We start from the raw sequence: 17,297 nt of genomic DNA on the forward strand, positions 1-17,297 counted from the left end.
TTCCTGCGTAGGTGATTTCCATACCCCCCCCCTTATTATTTTGTCGTTGTTAATTTTAAATGGCAGACCCCATCCCGGCGCGGAGGCACGTCGCCCCCGCTGCCACCGGGGGGAAGGGGGGTAGCCCGGGGGGGGGGGTGGGGCGGCAGGTGCCTCTGCGGCGGGGCGGGGCGGGGCGGGGCGGCAGGTTGTGGCCGCGGCGCTGCTGAAGGGGACGGCGGGGCCTGCCCGCCCCCGCCCCCGCCCCGCCCGGGAGCCCGCGGCCGCCACGGCGGTGCCGCGGGGAGGGCGGAGAGCGCCCGGTGGAGCGGCGCGGAGCGGCACGGCGTGAGTGGCGGCTGGTCGGGGGGGGGGGGGCACTCCCCGGCCGCTACCTGTGCGAGCGCTGCCGGGCCGGGCCGGGCCGGGCCGGGCCGGGCCGGGCGGGGGGGTCCCGGGAGGTCCCCGCGGTGGGTGCTCGGGGGGGACGTGGGCGCCGCTGCTGCGGGGCGGCGGCAGGGCGTTGGCCGCCGGGAGCCCCGCCGCGCCGGCTGCTGCGGGCGCGCTGGCGGGCCGTTTGGCGAAAGTGATGTGGAGAGGGACTCGGGCGGTGGTTTCGCTTCTTTGTCGTTTTGGAACAGGAGGGCGGAGGACGCGGCGTTGGCGGGACGAGGGCCTGATCCCGCGGGCGCCTTCGGAGCGAAGCCAGGAGGGAGCAGCCCCGCTGCAGCCTGCCCGGCGGCGGGAGTTTCTCTGCCCGATGGACGGAGGCGTGCCGGTGGGATCGCGTTCGAGACGTGCCCCCCGCGCTTCGGCCGCCCCCGCCGCGCCGGTACGTCAGGCGGGTTTCTCGCTGGCGTCTCGTCTCGCACGGGACTCGCAAGGAGGAGCGGGGTGGCCCGTTGCGGGAGGGACGGGCCGCGGGTCCCCCCCGGCAGCCGTCGCCGGGCGCGGCCACCCGCGGGGCGAGCGGCGGCCGGGGGCAGGACCGGCCTTCGGCCTCGCAAGCGTGTGCTGCGGAGGGATGGAGGAGGAGCCGGGCTTTGAGGTGGGCTCTCCGGGGACGGGCGGCGGCGACGACGCCTCGCTCCTCCCGCCATCTCGCGGCCAGGTCGCTGGCAGCGAAGTCCTCGAAACTGAGGAGAACGGAGGTGCTGCTCCAGCCGGGCGCCGTCCCGCGGGATCACCGGAGGAGAGGCGGTGCGGCGGAAAGCGAGGTGAGCCGTGCCGAGCGGGAAGGCGAGCGGCGTGGCCGCTTCCCCGCCCGCGGGCTTCCTGCCGCGGGGGGGGACGCGAGTGCTGGCCCGGGTGGCGGGAGGGTTTCTCGTCCGCCCCTGCTCCGCCGCGAGTCCCCTTTCCCAGCTTCCCCGCAACGCCGTACGGGGCAGGCTACCTTCCCCTAGCGCGTCGTGAAGCACGGATTTAGTAGCGTAGGGTCAGCCGTGGCAAAAATCGTAAAACCTTTGGAGGGTCTTATGCTTTCTCGTAGTTCAGGAAGCAGGAGTCCAAATCGGGTGTCTAAATATAGTGATTTGGAAAAAAAAAAAAGGAAAAATACAGGAGCTCATGCTATAGTCTTAACAAAGTGGCACTTCCAACCTTCACGTACGTACAAATGAGTTTTCTTCCGAACGTCGTGTTCTGGGGAGAAAACCCGTTCTTTAAAACCGCTTTGGTTTGCGCCTGTCGCACGAGGGGCTGGGTAGAGCCTGGCGACGCTCGTGTCTCCAGGGCCAACGTGGTTCCGTGGGCAGGGTCCTGGGGGGAGAGCCGGCAGTGCCGCCAGGCTGCGCGGGGCACGACTGCTTCGCCTGGCTGCCGGCCGTCCTGCTGCTCGGGCCCGAAGGCGGCAACTCTCTTAGAAGTAGAAGCTGGCACGTTGGGAGCGATGAAATTCGAGAGAACAAATACTGGGGGAGAGCCGTGAGACGGCGTGATTTTTAAGGCTGACGTGGTTCTTTACTGTGGTTCTGGGCAGCTTTCGTACAGCTGGAGCATCTGGTCGTTAACTCCTCACTTTGTTCTCTTACTCCTCGGCTGATTTCTGCCAATCATTAGTAACATCGCTGTGATTTTAAAACACGGGGCTGTGTTTTCCTGCGCATTCCTGTGTGAGACGTGGAAAAATGGGTCTTCTGTTGCATTCCTATTTCCGATTCCCAGTTTTACAATTGGCTTCTGTATAGGGAGGTTAAAGAACAGAATGGGGTTGTGTGCTCCTTCTCTTGTACTCTTCTCTGGTTGATCTTGGGCAGATCCTGGCCATCTCCTTCCTTCTGACTTTCATTTGCATTAATCCAGTGGGGCCTTTGCCTTCGTAAGGGCATCACAAAGCAAACCAACGCACCTCATTCATACCTTATGATCTGCAGCTCCATATGTTCGTAGTTGAGTCTTGTGACAGATACTACAATAAAACGCGGCTGTCAGACTGAGATACTGATCCACTGTTTTACCTGCTGCTCCTCATCAGTTCTCACTGGCAGGAATCCCAGGCTGGGCAGCAGCCAGCGACAACGGCAGGAGGGGCTTTCTTGCTTGTAAAGATTTGTGCATCCCCGTTCGTCATCTGCAGCAGTCTGTCTTTGGCTGGCACCTGTGGAGGACAGTAATAACCCTTCGTAAACAAGGCTACATCCGAAGCTTTAGCGCAAGTATAAGTAGCTTGATGTTTTAACGTGTTCCTGAAGGTAGGCTGTTAAAAGGTAGGCTGTGACTCCACGATTGACTTGTTGGGATGGAAGTTTTGCAGTATATATAGGAAAATACCAGTTTCCGCTCTCGTTCGTTCAAAACAGAGTCACGGCATTGTAATAAACCAATAGGCTGCTTCGTTTGGACCCCGTGCCGTGCTTTGGAGCGATCTAACGTCGGTGGGGGACTTGGCCAGTGCCTCTGACACCCTTTGGTGGTACACCTTGCGTTTTCCCCTGCTATGGAGAAAATGTTTGTGGGGGTCGTCTTCAGGCTATAGATTTGCAGCTAATATGTATGGGGGGCGGGCTAATAATTGCAAGAACTGTGGGCTTTGCTGAAAGATGTGTTGAACCCATATCTTCCCACGTTACGCAGGGCAAGGACACAGCTGAACATCTATGTTAAAAACTTTATATCCATTTCTTATATTTTGTTTCTGTTCACTCCCCAGTTTTGAGCATTATTTTGTATTTGGGTTCTTAGAGAGTTTCAGGTCTCCTCTATGACCAGTAGCTTTTCCTTCCTCTGAACCAAGGCATTCCTCTAAGTTCTGTAGTTGGGTTCCTTAAATCTTGGCTAAACTTCCTGCGGATGGAGTTCCTGAGAAGCTCTGCATCTTCTTCATGCCCTTTCTTCTACAACCTTGCTCCGAAGCCTCACTTGCTAAGGAAATCTATTGGTCCGCTTTTCGTCATCTAGAAAACAGGCTTTCAACAACAGTAGGCATCCCACTCTTGTTTGGATGAGGGTAGGTTAAGTTAATGTTCTCCCTTGTCCGTGGTCTGGCAGAGACTCTGTACTGATAAATGTCTGCTTACTTGTATTCTGAGACATTGGGGGGAAAACCATCAGGCATTGAAAAATCAAGCAGAATTAATATGTTGTACATATTTCTGTCCAAATTGGGAGAAAACAGTATTATGTTGTAAGGTTGGATGGGGCTTTGAGCAACCTGGTCTAGTGGAAGGTGTCCCTGCCCATGGCAGCGGGGCTGGAACTAGGTGGTCTTTAAGGTCCCTTCCAACTTATACCGTTCTATGATTCTACGTACGGTTTCTTGGACAAGCAGCTAAGTTAAAACGAGAGCAGAGCCTGTAAGAAGTTTTCAGCATTCTCTTCCCCTCTTTCCTTCAGGCTGCTCTCCAAGCTGCATGCAATTCAGGTAAATAAATGCTGTACTGGAGGGAGGAGGGAGGATTTCAGGACAGGCTGACTGGGTACAGTTTTATTTTCATGAAATTAGACAGCTACCAAGCCCGTGGTGTTCTTTACTTTTAACAAGACTTTTTTTTCCTGGATGAAAACTAACCTTGTGGCTGCTGAGGACTGTACCTACTAGCATTGCTGTTTTCTGAACTATTGGTATGTTCACCTCAATGTTCCTTGCTGTACTTCACCTTTGTTTTCTACATCAGCTGACCTGTTACTGAAAAGCCTTTTGAAGTAAGCTAGAGGTTATGCCCATTTCTGAAAAGTGAGTGTGTTGTTTCCCCATTCAGTTACAAACTGGCTAAGCCTGCAAAAGTTTTATCAATTCTGGTCATGGGGGGGAACCCAAGCCTTTGAAATTCCAGCGTGTACCCTGAGACAGATAACCAGGAGACTTTCACTTAACATGCTAATCCTGCAGAGCAGTTGTTTGCCGTTCCTGCATCCAGCCCTTTCTAATCTGTAGCTCTTATCTTTCGTTGGCAGCAAGTGACACGAGAGGGAGAGGATGGCCCTGGGACGAATGAGGGCTCTATTTTTGCTCTTTGTCGCCCAAGTTGTTTGGGGGTATTTAGGTATTTCAGTGATTACCTGCGGTAGCTGGATCTTGGGAACTGTGCTCATCTTAAAATAACTCTAGCTTTTTAAAACTTCCTTTTCCTACGATTAGAAGGAGTCTTTATAATAAATGTTACTACAGTGCGTCTCCTCTGTAGGATTTGCAGAAAACTGGATGTTGAGGAGAGGCAGAAATGAAAACTGGTGGATTGGACTGCTTTGAGAGCCCCTGCCTGGGGCTGCTCTGCACAGGGAGCCTCTGAGTCCTGCAGCGATGGAGGCAATGCTGTGCACTAAGTGAATGATTCATCCCTCTACCATCTATGTGCCGCTGCTCCGTTCAAAACTGCAGAATATCCAAAGGCATAATATCATGTGTCCTCCTGAATAACATCCCACCTTGTTAGGGAGAGGAAGGGCAGACGTAGGATGTTCTGGGTTTGTGTTTCTCTCCATTATTACATGGAGGATATAAATATTTAATGTGATTCGGTGCAGTTCAGAGGTCTGGATGCCTAAATGCTGTTTGGTTTACCTCTGCTGGTATGTTGGCTGGGTCACCTGTCTCGAGTTTGAATATCTTTGTAGCAAAGAGTAATGTTTATTGTTTCCACGGTAATGACAGCACTGTGATTATCTGACTATTCTCCCTATGCACTCGGATGATAAAGGTCCAGGTCTCAGCAGAAGCTGGTGAGGGAGAAGGGAAAACAGGAGAGAACTTTCAAGCTTAGGCAAAAGATGGGGCGCTCCAGATGCTGGCATGTTACCCTTCCTATATCCATGCTGACATCGTCCTTAACTGGACTTGCTGTGGAAGGAGGTTGGCATCCTGCATGTAGTACAGGAGCCACTAGCCCAAGCAGTGGCCCCGCCGCATGCCTGGGGTTAGGTGCTGTGTATAAATTGTTGCAGACTGCCATTCAATCTAATTTCTGAAGTGCTGTATCATCCTTTTACCTTTGTCAAAGTCAAATACTGTGGGTGAACAGGCAGACAGTCTTCTGCAAGGCCAGCACTACAGATTCATCTAACTTTGTGATGATACGTTAACTTTGACATCTTCAAGAGTGCTAAGTTTTATTTATTGGCTCCCTTTGCAGAGACCCAGTCGTGAAGCTGTCTGTGCTGTACTGGGGACAACTTGTTAAAAGCAGCTGTGTTTTTGGTAAGTAGCATACTGAGCTTCTCTTGTGGATACAGAGGGGGAAAAACACCTAAAAGCCTCCCTGGCTGGAGGCGGGTTACAAGGAGTCATATTTGAACCTAAAGTTTGGGAAGGGAGGAGCCTGGCTCTGTCACAGCAGAAATTACTTGCCGTGTTCAATTGGGCAAAGCTGCACCAAGCTATTTTGAAAAGTACGACTTACTTTTAATCCGGTGACTGCCGTAACAGAAGGTGTTACAGAAAGCAGTTCCTTGCAGTATAGCATTGAACTTCAAGGAGATTTTTTCAAAGGTCTTATGGATGGAAACCGTTTAATTGGTAGCAGGAACTTGCTTGCCTGCGATAGCTAGGGATGTTGTGTAACAGCAAAACTCTTGTTCTTCTGCCTGTCTTCATCCTATGAAGATGTATTCCAGAGAGGCGGGTGAAATGTATTTTTGGATAGCTCACATTTACCCTTTTGTAATTATTTCTTCTTGATGATTTTAATAGCTTAAGAAGTCTTACTTATCTAAATGAAACTGCAGTTATGCTATTAATGCTTTTTTTCCTGTATTTTATATTGTATAATAGTGAATTGCAGGCATCCTTTTACCATTGTTTTGTTTCCTTCAGTGGTTAGAAATGAACTTACCTTGACAGGAAACACTTAAAAGCCAGGGTGGCAAAAAGACTGCTTAACCCTCTCATGCAAGGTGAGTTCAGCTACCTGGTATGACTCCCTCAGTATTTTCTCTCTCCTTGTATTACCACAGGGCACACATGTAGTAAGTAGCATAATAGGTGAAACAACACCTGAACTTGTCCTTGGGAAATTCCAATTCCAGGCATATGGAAGGGAATCGATTGTTTTCAGGACTCTTCTTAAAATAATACACAGTCTTTATAGTATTGAAGTTAAATGAGGTATTTAAAAGCACATTGACTATACATCCACTGAAAATGAGCACAACCAGGAACCTGTATTTTTTTCAGATGAATTAAATCAACATTTCACTTACTGTGAAATTGGTCTTTATAAAGAGAAGATATGTTAAGGTTTGTGATGGTGTTGCTTTAACTCCTGGTTGACAGTGTAACAGAGCAGATTGCAGCTCCCTAACCTCTGCCTCCAGCTAAGCGCAGCAGCTTGTCACGGGAGGAGCTGCATCTGCAGAGGTTTTGGCCTGAGCCTCGAACCGCCTATGCAGTGGTTTCTGAGCCACAACTGGCAACAGATTAGGGCTTGGACACCAAAAGAAACGGACTGCTATCAGACTATTTTGCCTTGTGCAGTTACGGAATGAAACATTGCGCTGGGAGTAAAATGAGCTGCTTTTTTTTTTTGCCTCCCCCCCCCCCCCCCCCCGAGGTTGTGAGCATTGTGAGGAAAGCTAGAGATGTTAAAATCCCTGTCACAACTCGACGCTCTGCAGATGAGTTAGGTAGAGGGGATTTAAACAGCGGTTCGCCAGGTATGCGCAAGCAATGGTTGTCAGAAAAAAAAGAAAGCAGGCAGAAGATTGGGGGCAGCTTCATTTGTGATCATTTATGTGCCAACAATTATTAACTCGAGCAGAGCGGGCAAACTATAAAACTTACTGCAGTGACTAGGAAAGTACTGCGCTCTATAAATAATGAAATGAGCAACAGTCAAGAGTTTAAACTAGGGTCAGTAACTTTGCTTTTAAGCTCAACTAGTAATCAATTTGGAACAATTTAGTTGTCTTGCATGCCTTGCTATCTAGAAGTTTTATAGCCCACCCCTTCCTCTAAGACAGCCACACAGACATTTCATTTAGCCCAAATGAAAAGGCAGAGGTAAGAAGGTGGGAACAGAGGTAAATCCTGCAGAGGAAGATGCTGACCTAGGGAACTTCTCCCTACCTACTTCAGGAGATGTTTGTCCTCCCTCTACTCACATTCCCTCCTTCTTTCTGCTAGACACTAACTCATCTGCTGGTGTCCCCTAACAGAAGAGGAAAGGAAGTCTCCAGCTGTAGGATGGAAACATCTTAAAACAATGATAAAATGCTAACTAAAGCTGGCTACCATTCAACGGACCTCCTTTAAAAAGTGCAAAAATAGGATAACGTATAAAATAATATGGCTTCAAACGTAGGTAAAAAAATCCAAATCTGAATAGTCACTCAACAAAGCATCAGGGGTGAAACTCTGGTAAAATACGTTGTTACATCAACTGTGGCATAGAGCATTTGTATGGCTGGGGAATCTGAGGTTTAAATCTACAATACTTACAGTTCTGGCTAAGCCTAAGGAGGACACAGTATCTAATCTAAAACTTCTAATTGTTACCAGTAGTGTAGTGGGAAGGGATTGGACAGCATACCTGGGCACCTCCCAGTGAAGCTTGTGTATTACCTTGGCTGGATAAAGACTGCAGCTTTCAGGTATCAGCAATGCTGGGTTATAGGTGCTATTAGTGATTCTTTGCCATATTAGATACTTCGAGCTCCAGAAGAGCAAGTGGAAATTATTTTTATTAATGTTTTATTAATGGTAAATATTGAAATTAGACCTGCACAAGATATTACTATTAGGCAGTTTTGAATTATTCAGATGTCTGAATTGCTTTCAGACATCTCCTTGGCCTCTGGTCTGTAAGCATGTTCTGTAAGCTTTTTAAGTTTCATCAATGTATGCAGTTGATAGACATGGGTATAAAGCTCATGGGTTTTTTATAAACCTCCATAGGGATAAATGTGGTTTCTTGTGCAGTGAAGAGAATCCTTCCTTCTACTCATTTAATAACAAGTTATTACAATAAAAATCTCACTGATAGCTTAGCTCTCCTCTGTGTTGGGTAAAACTACAAATGCTAGCAGCAGGGTTTATGTTACAGGCTTGTTAACTGTACTGCCTATTCTAAAATACACTGGCACATGCTACAGCGTGTTATTACTCACAAAAGAAACTTAACTGAATTTTATTAAAGTGATTTACAAACATTTCTGTAAAACGCTGAAATGTTCTGACACAAAGCTAGAGGTATGAAAACATTTGTACATACTTCATGGTTTCAGAAGCCCTTTAGGTCTGACTTCCTGCTAGGAACACCAACCACCACTTCTGAGTGCTGGTGCTTCAGCCCTACAAACTGTTTTCTAAACAGGTAGTGATGCTTCTATGAACTAGCAGAAAGAGGAGGGAAGCTTGTCACCATGAACCAGGTTCTCGTGAGTCAGCTGCTAGACTGGGGAAGTCCCGTCCTACCTGTGAAGCACCATTTGCCTGCAAATGGGATTTCCTCTGCAAATATTTGCCTGCGATCAGGTTACTGCATTGGAGCCCCTATCTACCCCAGTATATAAAGCAAATAAATAAGGCTTAACATCTTTGCCATGATTATGTTTTCAAAGGCTATTTACAGAAAACCCTTTAACTTTGGCTGACCTTAGTACAACGTCATCGGGTGAAGCTGTAGGGAACAGTTGGTTTCTGTGCAGCACAGTCTTTATTTTGGCTGGCAGTCTATTAACTCTGATAAGCGGGTAAGCTCATACCACGCGAAGTCAGGCATACCATGAGATTCTGCTTTGCCTTCATAGACAAAGTAGCCTGAGAAACAGCTTTGTAGGCTATTAAACAAAAAAACATATAGCAGAATTTGGGGCTGACCAATTCTGATTCTTGAGTTTGACAAAAGGATCCTGTCAGGTGTTTCGTTCCTCACTTTCCCTTCTCTAGATGTAGAGTTGTCCTGTTTTAGTAAGAATGGTGCTCCAGCTCTGTCAGAACTGCCTTGAACACAGCAGTCCGCTGCTGCTTTCCCAAACCTCTCAAGGGAAAAAACAAAAAGCAGCTCTTGTTTCTCGTGAATACCTTCCCGTGACTGCGTGCTCAAGCCTCCTTAAGCAACAGCAGAATGACACTGAGAATTAGTGTCACTCCGGCCTAAAGGGTGTACAACAGCTATGACACAAGGCTCTCGTTAGGTGGTGGTTGTATGGTGCTTCTGTGGGGTGTTTTGGGGGTGTGTTTTTATTTTCTTTAGCAGCAGCAGTCACTGGAGTTAAACAGTATTTGTTTACAGATTCAGGAAAAGTGCACTGCATTGTCAGTTTGGAGGAAACATAGATTTGTTTGTTTGTTTGTTTCCTGAGACCTTTACATTCCTAGATGGCTTACATCACGTACTAGGAATTGCATTCAAAGGCAGCTTGAATTCAGGTCAAGTAGTAGATGGATGTTCCTGATAAAACCATTTTACGCACACCATGAAGAGATTTATTAAAGTTGCTTCTACAAGCGTCTGTAGTGGATTTAGCTTTCCTTTGAGCTCACTCAGAATGGTAAACTATTTATTGTGTTTATATGAAACACTATTTTGACAGATTTCTTCAGAAGTAAAGAAGCACAAAAGGAGACGTTCTGTTCTTTGAAAATAACACAAACCACTGGCAAGAAGCAGCAACACTGTGCATCAAACAAGGAAACCATTTCCAGATTATCAAAACATGCTGTTGAGCTGAATTCTGCAGCTGCATTTTCAAATGTACCATGGGATGCATCAAATCCAAGGATGCCTTTCCAGGTTCAAATGCTATCCAGGATGAAAGGATCGGGGAAGGTAACGAAGGATGCACTGGGGAGAAATCATCACTGATAGCAGTGAAGGTGGATGAGAGAAGTCCATCAAGCACTATAGTGCTAGACTACGCACACCGTCTCTCCCGTGAGATTCTTGATCAGGCGGTGAAACAGTGGGCAGTGACTGAAAGCAAATACAGTGACATCCCTTTTATTGAAAGTGATGTGCCCTGAGCCCTGACTGGCAAGGACTGTCTTCACAGTGAGTGTCCTGTCTGTTAAGCAGTTTGTATTTGGTACTAGTGCAAATAAAGTAAAACCAGCTGTGATTTGAGCATAATGCCACTATATGAATGTTCGCAAGGAGAGGCTGAAAAAATTTGCCTTCTAATCTGTATTGCTAAGAAACTAATTGGATTACAGTAGAATCTATTAATCAAGTGTCATTTGTTATTGGCCGTATGTTGAGTATATTCTGTCTTTGTATGTGTTGAATGTGATCAGAAATTAGTGTTAAAAAAAGAGGATGAGAAGAATGTGGCTGCCCTGCAACTGTACAAGCACTGCCACAGAGGCCCCAAAGATGCTTAACAACAAAGCGTGGATTATTTTTATGTACTGCATAAAAAATCACTGGCCAGTTTGTAGGTGAAAAGAGAACTCTCTATGCTTGGCACATTTGTACGCGTTTGCTAAAGTGAAACCAAGGTCTGCATGCAGCAAAGAAAACTGCTGTCATAAATTTTACTTTGATTCTTTGACCTGACTAAATCTGTAAACCACAAAATAATGAAGGTGATGAGAAGCATTTTATAAAACCAAGTATGCAGGGAACCATATGGATTATGATACTATTCAACTTCCATTCTTAAGTGAACCAATGAAAAACATTACAATATTGATAAACAGTGCATTATAATTAACAGATGCTCTGGCTTCTGTAAATGCATGAAGGCTATTCTTAAAGATCCTGCACTAAGATAGTTTAATGACACCTGATCACTGTGTTCAGAACAAGGCCGTTCGGGTTTTTTTGGTTTGGGGTTTTGGGTTTGGGGTTTTTTTTCTGTTAGGGTGCTGGGTTTGGGGGGGTTCTTTTGTGGTGTTTTTTTTTTTGTCTGTTTGTTTTTTACTGTAACCCAGATAGGTGTGCAAAAACTACTGAGGCTAACTAGTGAAATGAACCTTCAAGGGCGTAACAATGTTTTAGGACTATTTGTTTCATGGGACCTATGGCTGCATTACACTAAAATTTCACTCTAAAGTAACACCCTTGGGACAGTACGCCTTCCTTCAGCTTCTGTAGGCTCATCGCTTACCTGCTGGTAAAACTGTGTATGGGGATGCAAATGTGAGCTACAGAAACCTAAAGCCTGAGCCATGCACTGAATTAGTGAATAAGCCTTAGGCCCAAAGCTAAAGGGCTACACTCTTTACCGGTTTGATCTAGCTTGCATCCACACACTGCACCCTGCCTCTCCAGGACTTGCAGCCTGACCTACTGCACTCATAACTAGCATTTGAGATACCAAGAAAGGCATAAATTAATCATAGCCATCTTAAAGCTGTAGTTTTGCTGACATTTTATACAAAGTGAATGCCTTGTAAAAGCTTGGGTTTTTAGCACCTGTTTGTTCCTTTTTCTGTTATAGCCAGTTTAAAAGACATAGGGTTTTTTTCCTAGATCAAAGTGCTTTTCCATTTTATGTCTTCATTTTATAGAAAAATGCTTTCCATACTGGCAAAAACTGTTACTATTTTTAAAAGGTACACGTAGTTCTAGTAAATGATATAAAGCATGATTTTTTCAAGCATTGGGAAACAAGCAGAAAGAGGATCATGTAAATAGTTATTTTTAGCTTATTCTCAGACATAAGATAGTCTGAATTGAGCTGTTCTGCAAACTTTCTGACACAAACTTAGTTATTTGAAGTTCACCTATATGGGGAAGTGGTTGTATGAAGAGCAAAGGGTGAAAAATGCTTCTTTGTAACACAGCACAAGACTGCCATTACTTCAGTCACCAGACTAGACCCTGCTATGAAGACTGTTCTCAGGCTTTTGCTGAAAAATGGAACAAAATCTGCTCATGATGTAATGCCTGGTCTATGAAGTAACACAGTCTTTGAAGCCACATGTAAAGTGGGACTAAGGTATTATGGCCCATTTAAATTCTACTGCTAACAGTGATGTTCCTTGAAGCTCTAAACTATGTAAAACATTAGATCATACCCTACATTTGCTCTATCTAAAAAAACCTCTGCTGTATACTTGGGTGAATTAAAAAGCAAAACCGAAACACTCATCAGGTCAGTACATATTAACTGGATATTGCTTAACCGTAGTATTAAAAAATATTCCTATTCTTATTATAGCTAAAATAAAGCTTTATTACAAAAAAAGGCCAACCTTTCTGTAACGTTAGTCTTGACTCAAGAATGTTAACATTGCCAAAGACAGTAATTAAAAAAAAAAAAAAAGAAAAGAAAAAAGAAAAAAAAAAAGCCCAAACTCCATACCATAGACATTAATTGCCAGATGGGTGAATAGCAGATAGAAAACAGCACTCAGTTTAGGAGTGCATTTAGGTATATCTGTCTTGACCCTTGTACAAATACCTTGGTGGCTGCCACAGGGAGTTAGGTGTTGCAGTGTCTCACATCCTTTCTTTGGATGTAGCCTTAGCATCTGACACTCTTCTGGAGTCAGAATAACAGATGCACTTTTGAAACCAGCTTCTCTATTGGCAGGCTGCCACTGCACGGTCCAACAGCAGGCAGAATTATAAAATAATATAAAATAGCCTAAAATTACATCATCGCATCTGTACTGATAAAGACTCAAAATTTCCTCAAAGGAGAAAGTTACCTAGGTATAATTAAACATGCATCGCAGTGAGCTTCCTTTTGGAGTACTTGCTGTGTGGGATGGCTGCGCTGCTTGCTCAGAGAGCCACCCATAACGCGATAGCGACTGAATCGCCTGCTGCTTGTTATGTCCACCCAGTCACTTACCTGCAACAACAAAGCTTGTCTTCCCTCATTAATGCTTGAAGATTACAGCAGCTTCAATATGGCCTGAAGTGCAATTCCAGCTGGTTTATGATGCTTTCTATGACATTGGCACTTCAGGGAAAGCATGCAGCAAATGGAAAGCAAATAAGCTTACAAACAACAGGGAGACAGCTTCTCACCAGGAAAACAATCTCTTTTACAGGACACTGTCCTTAAAAAATAATGCACTTACTCTTAATAAAAAAAAAAAAAATTATATCTGTTCAATACTACAATCTGGTAAGAGATCAAAGTAGATCTCTTGCCAGAGTTCTGCTGTATTTTTAATACATAATACTAACAAATATAAAAACTTCTTTACCTAAATAAAATTACATCTGTTTACTTATCATTAGATTACTCTAAGCTGTCCTATAGTCTTATAAATCCACTTATGGTGGCTTTCCAACTAAGTTGCCACTGATTCTTTGACTTGACTTTGTGTAATAAAGGCACTCCAGTATGGGACTGGCATACTTTGCAAAACCGTTTACTTCTATTTAGGAGTTAAAAATACATATGCTTTATATTTTCTCCAGGAAACATAAGTATAGTCTGAGTGGGTACGATGTGACTGACTTGATATTCTAATAATGGTTCAAAACACATTAACTGCAGCACAGCTTTGTAAAATTGACATTTCTGGAGTAAGACACATCAGTATTCCCAAATAAAACAAACTACAATATATTTTTACAATATTTTTTCTGGAAAATATTTTCTTGCGGACCAAATAAAATTAAACTTACCATCTGCTTGTATGACTTTTATTTGATAAAAATGCACAGATTGGACAGGATCTTGTTACCGTGAGTTTGGGTAATTCCTGTTCACATAAATTTTGGAAGCAACTGAACATGCGAGTCAAATTTTATTGATTCAGAAGTATACTCTTGCTAAAATGTTGTAAGTCCTTTTCAATCAGAGAAGGTATGATCCCTGCTTCCTGGGGATTACTGTGTTCTTCATTAAATATAGTCGCTGAAGATTGCTCCTTTTGTACAAAAATAATTGAATGAACTAATTTTTTAAAAATAAAAATACTAATTGTTTAAGAATCTAAAACATATAAAAATTTAAAAAAATAAGGGGGGTGGTTTACATTTCTTACAGAACCAGCACGAGGTAGAAATTCAAGTCAGATTTTCAGGATTACCCAAAAGGTATTAATGAAATCTCTCAACTGCTTTTGAAAATAAAATCAAGGACTGTCTCATAACAAAGTTGTACGTGGTAACATTAACTCACAGCTGAAATTTTAACAATTTTATCTTAAAGATTCTAGTGACAAAGCAAGGTGCCATTTTTTCTTGATTTTGCTCTCCATTTTGCTCACCTCTAATTCTTTGAAAGTCACTCTAGTAGTTCACCTTGATGCCTGAATTTCCTGGACTTTGTTTCCAGGCAACAGCTTCTAGGAAGGAAGGAGCCTTAAACCAGTGCAGACCATTACCTTTGGTAATAAAAACTGCCCAATGTTGAAAACTCCGTAACGGTTCTGCTGTAGCTCTGACTTTTTGATTCCCCAGTGCTGATTACTGGCTATGTAATTTGAACAAAAGTTTTCTTCTTTTAGTCTCAGTGGTTCATCAGAGAGTCCAAAATTTGTATTTGTGACCTGCCTATAACTGTAGCAACAAGTAGGAAGAGATACTGATACATGATTTGATTAACCATAAAAAAGCATGCAGTCTTACTGTTGAAGAAAGATTAGTAGCTATATGTTGCATGCACAACAGAAAAATTAATTTTACCCCCCCAAAAGATAATACTTTTATCAAGGGGCTCTGGTTATGTTGTAAAACTTCAAGTATTATTAGTATCAGAACCCAGCAACCTTTAATGCACATACAACAAGGGTTTTTTGATGTATATTTAAATTTTGATTCCAACAAATACATTTGTTAGGATATGTTGTGTTAAAAAACTATACGATCCATGTAGCAGCAGATATTTCACCTTTTCACCTATTCATTATCTTCAGTACATATTGCTGTGTTCCCCCTACTTTCACAAATTTTCCACCCAGCAGACAGGATGTTCATGGGCACAAGCAAATGGCAACTCAGACTAGTTGGTATAGATAAACTCCAGCCACTTGCAGTATTAGGGCCAGGCTGACCTCTACCACTAAAATCATTAGACAATCACTCACATCAACAGGAAATGTGCTGCTTAGTGTTCAGAGGAAGGTCTGAGACAGTTATTTCTTTACCACTGTAAGACCAGGAAAAACTAGCAATTTTTGAAATAATGAAAAACTAATTCTGCAGTTCAATCAAGCTTAATGGCATTTAAAAAATTTGGTTTTACAAGCAAGCAGAAGCGTGCTCCAGGCTCTGGCAATATTATGACATTTGAAACAATGTCTACATCACATAGCAAGACTGAATACTGACCAAATGTTAAATCAATAGAACAATTCCTTGCTCTCAGACTAACAATGTATTAGTCTGACCTTTTATTTAAAAGACTACTTAACACCATGCGTTTAGCACGCCTTGCATTTTCCTTTGTAGCTCTGTTTTAAAGCTTTAAATATATTTTATTTTCATTGTACAGAGAAGAATCTAAGGCACAATCCCAAGTTAACAGATCAGTGACAGAGACAAGAACACAAAGGTCTCTTGACTTCTTGCTTATTAGGTCATCCCTTAACTATGCTCTCTCCCCAAAGGTTCCTCCTAAACTAAGAGTTGATGCAAAAATTAAATGTTAATCATTGTGTAAAGCAGTAAAAATAACAATTTGCCTTGAAGTAATTTTTCCCCTTATTAACCAGAGATATGATTATTTTGCCATTATGGCAGCATAACAAAAGAGCATGTTCCTGAATGCAAAAAATTAGACTTACAAATCTCGGGCTAGCTAAAAGAGTCTTGTCAAGCTTTATCATACTGCTATTAATTTTTATATCATAGAATTAAGCAGATGTATAAGATATCAATAGGCTTGATCTTTACAACTTGAGATCGTTGTTTCCCAATGGCTTAAAACAATCGTCCAGAAATTCATCACTGACTTCTTCTAGAGCAGCTGGCTTCCATCTGGGGGATTGGTCTTTGTCAGTCAGCACTGTCAGGTGGAGTATAAAAACACAAAAGTTATTTGTAGACCTTCTCTAATTAATATGACTTCAGACTGCATCCAGACAGACAACTACAGTGGATGCATGGGGGAGAAAAATCAATATGCTCTGGAGAAGGCAGTGGTTTTGTAACATAAGTATTTCTACTCTAACAAAAATTCTTGAGTTGTGACCTGTCTAGAGACATATCTGAGAGTTGCCTGATGATACAAGGAACAGTGAATCACTTCAGAAGTGGCCCAAGCTTTGAAGGAATAGACCTGACATTAGTGCTTTCTGTTGGACCTACTACTCTTGCCTGACTTCTGCTTCTTCATGTGAAACTGGGAACAGTGCATGATGCTCCTTTTGGACAAGGACTTCCACACCTCTGTGCAAAATCTGACTCTGTAGAGTATAGGAGATGACTCAAAGTAGGTGTTAAATGCCTAATGCTAATTTAAACACATCATAAAAACTAATAATGAAATAACTGATGAGGAAAGAGTAAAGCAGAGTATCTTTGTGGGAGAATCAAGATTATCTATGTGTAAATACTGACAGATACTGCAGACATATGTAGATTTAACTGTGAAGATTTGTATAATCTTAGTACATATACTTTACACTGTATCCTGGAAAATATGCCACCGAAGATAAAATCATCAGTGAATGAATTGCAAGTAAAAGTATAACAAGAAAATATCAATTCTCAAAAAGCATTCCTTGTATCACAGGAATGTTGAAGGCATGTCAGCAAGAACAGCTGCACTAGCAAACAGTAATGAGACAAGAGTTTATTTGTGTGTAAGAATGACCAGTATGAATGGAATTCCAGAACGTCCTTCTGAGCACCTTTCTGGCTCCAAGAAAACCCATAAAGCTGCTATTCAAAAATGTGAAATTTTTATAATTAAAAAAGAACAGCTATAGTAACTGTGGCTCTCTAGGATGCACTGACTAGCCAACATCCCTCCTCAACACACATTCCCTTCAGATGTGTGATATCAGCAACTGATGTGGAGATGCACCTGTG

At 43.5% G+C, this 17,297-nt stretch overlaps 2 protein-coding genes across 9 annotated transcripts in view; one reads left to right on the plus strand and one right to left on the minus strand.

Annotated features, from left to right (window-relative positions):
• The first annotated feature begins 201 nt into the window (after nt 1-201).
• C7H2orf88 (chromosome 7 C2orf88 homolog) overlaps nt 202-17,297 on the plus strand; it is a 58,394-nt gene continuing 41,298 nt past the window's right edge. For 2 of the 6 annotated variants that reach the window (XR_008235910.1, XM_052791736.1), the window contains exons 1-4: nt 1,087-1,196; nt 5,547-5,611; nt 6,227-6,306; nt 9,946-10,403. Coding sequence is in view for 5 of the 6 variants with exons in the window: in XM_052791736.1 (XP_052647696.1) it covers nt 10,112-10,375 (264 nt within the window). In the remaining variant the exon portion in view is untranslated. Of the gene's footprint in view, nt 328-1,086; nt 1,197-5,546; nt 5,612-6,226; nt 6,307-9,945; nt 13,946-17,297 lie in introns of those variants that run through there. The other 4 variants (XM_052791733.1, XM_052791732.1, XM_052791737.1 and 1 more) reach the window with 4 other exon arrangements.
• The window catches only part of HIBCH (3-hydroxyisobutyryl-CoA hydrolase), a 49,748-nt gene continuing 46,396 nt past the window's right edge, over nt 13,946-17,297 (minus strand). The window contains exon 14 of one of the 3 annotated variants that reach the window (XM_052791731.1): nt 13,946-14,188. In XM_052791731.1, the coding sequence (XP_052647691.1) occupies nt 14,163-14,188 (26 nt within the window). In that variant the 3' untranslated portion in view covers nt 13,946-14,162. Of the gene's footprint in view, nt 16,270-17,297 lie in introns of all 3 variants that reach the window. The other 2 variants (XM_052791729.1, XR_008235909.1) reach the window with 2 other exon arrangements.

This window comes from Harpia harpyja, chromosome 7 (assembly GCF_026419915.1).
Source record: "Harpia harpyja isolate bHarHar1 chromosome 7, bHarHar1 primary haplotype, whole genome shotgun sequence".
Classification (NCBI taxonomy): Eukaryota; Metazoa; Chordata; class Aves; order Accipitriformes; family Accipitridae; genus Harpia; species Harpia harpyja.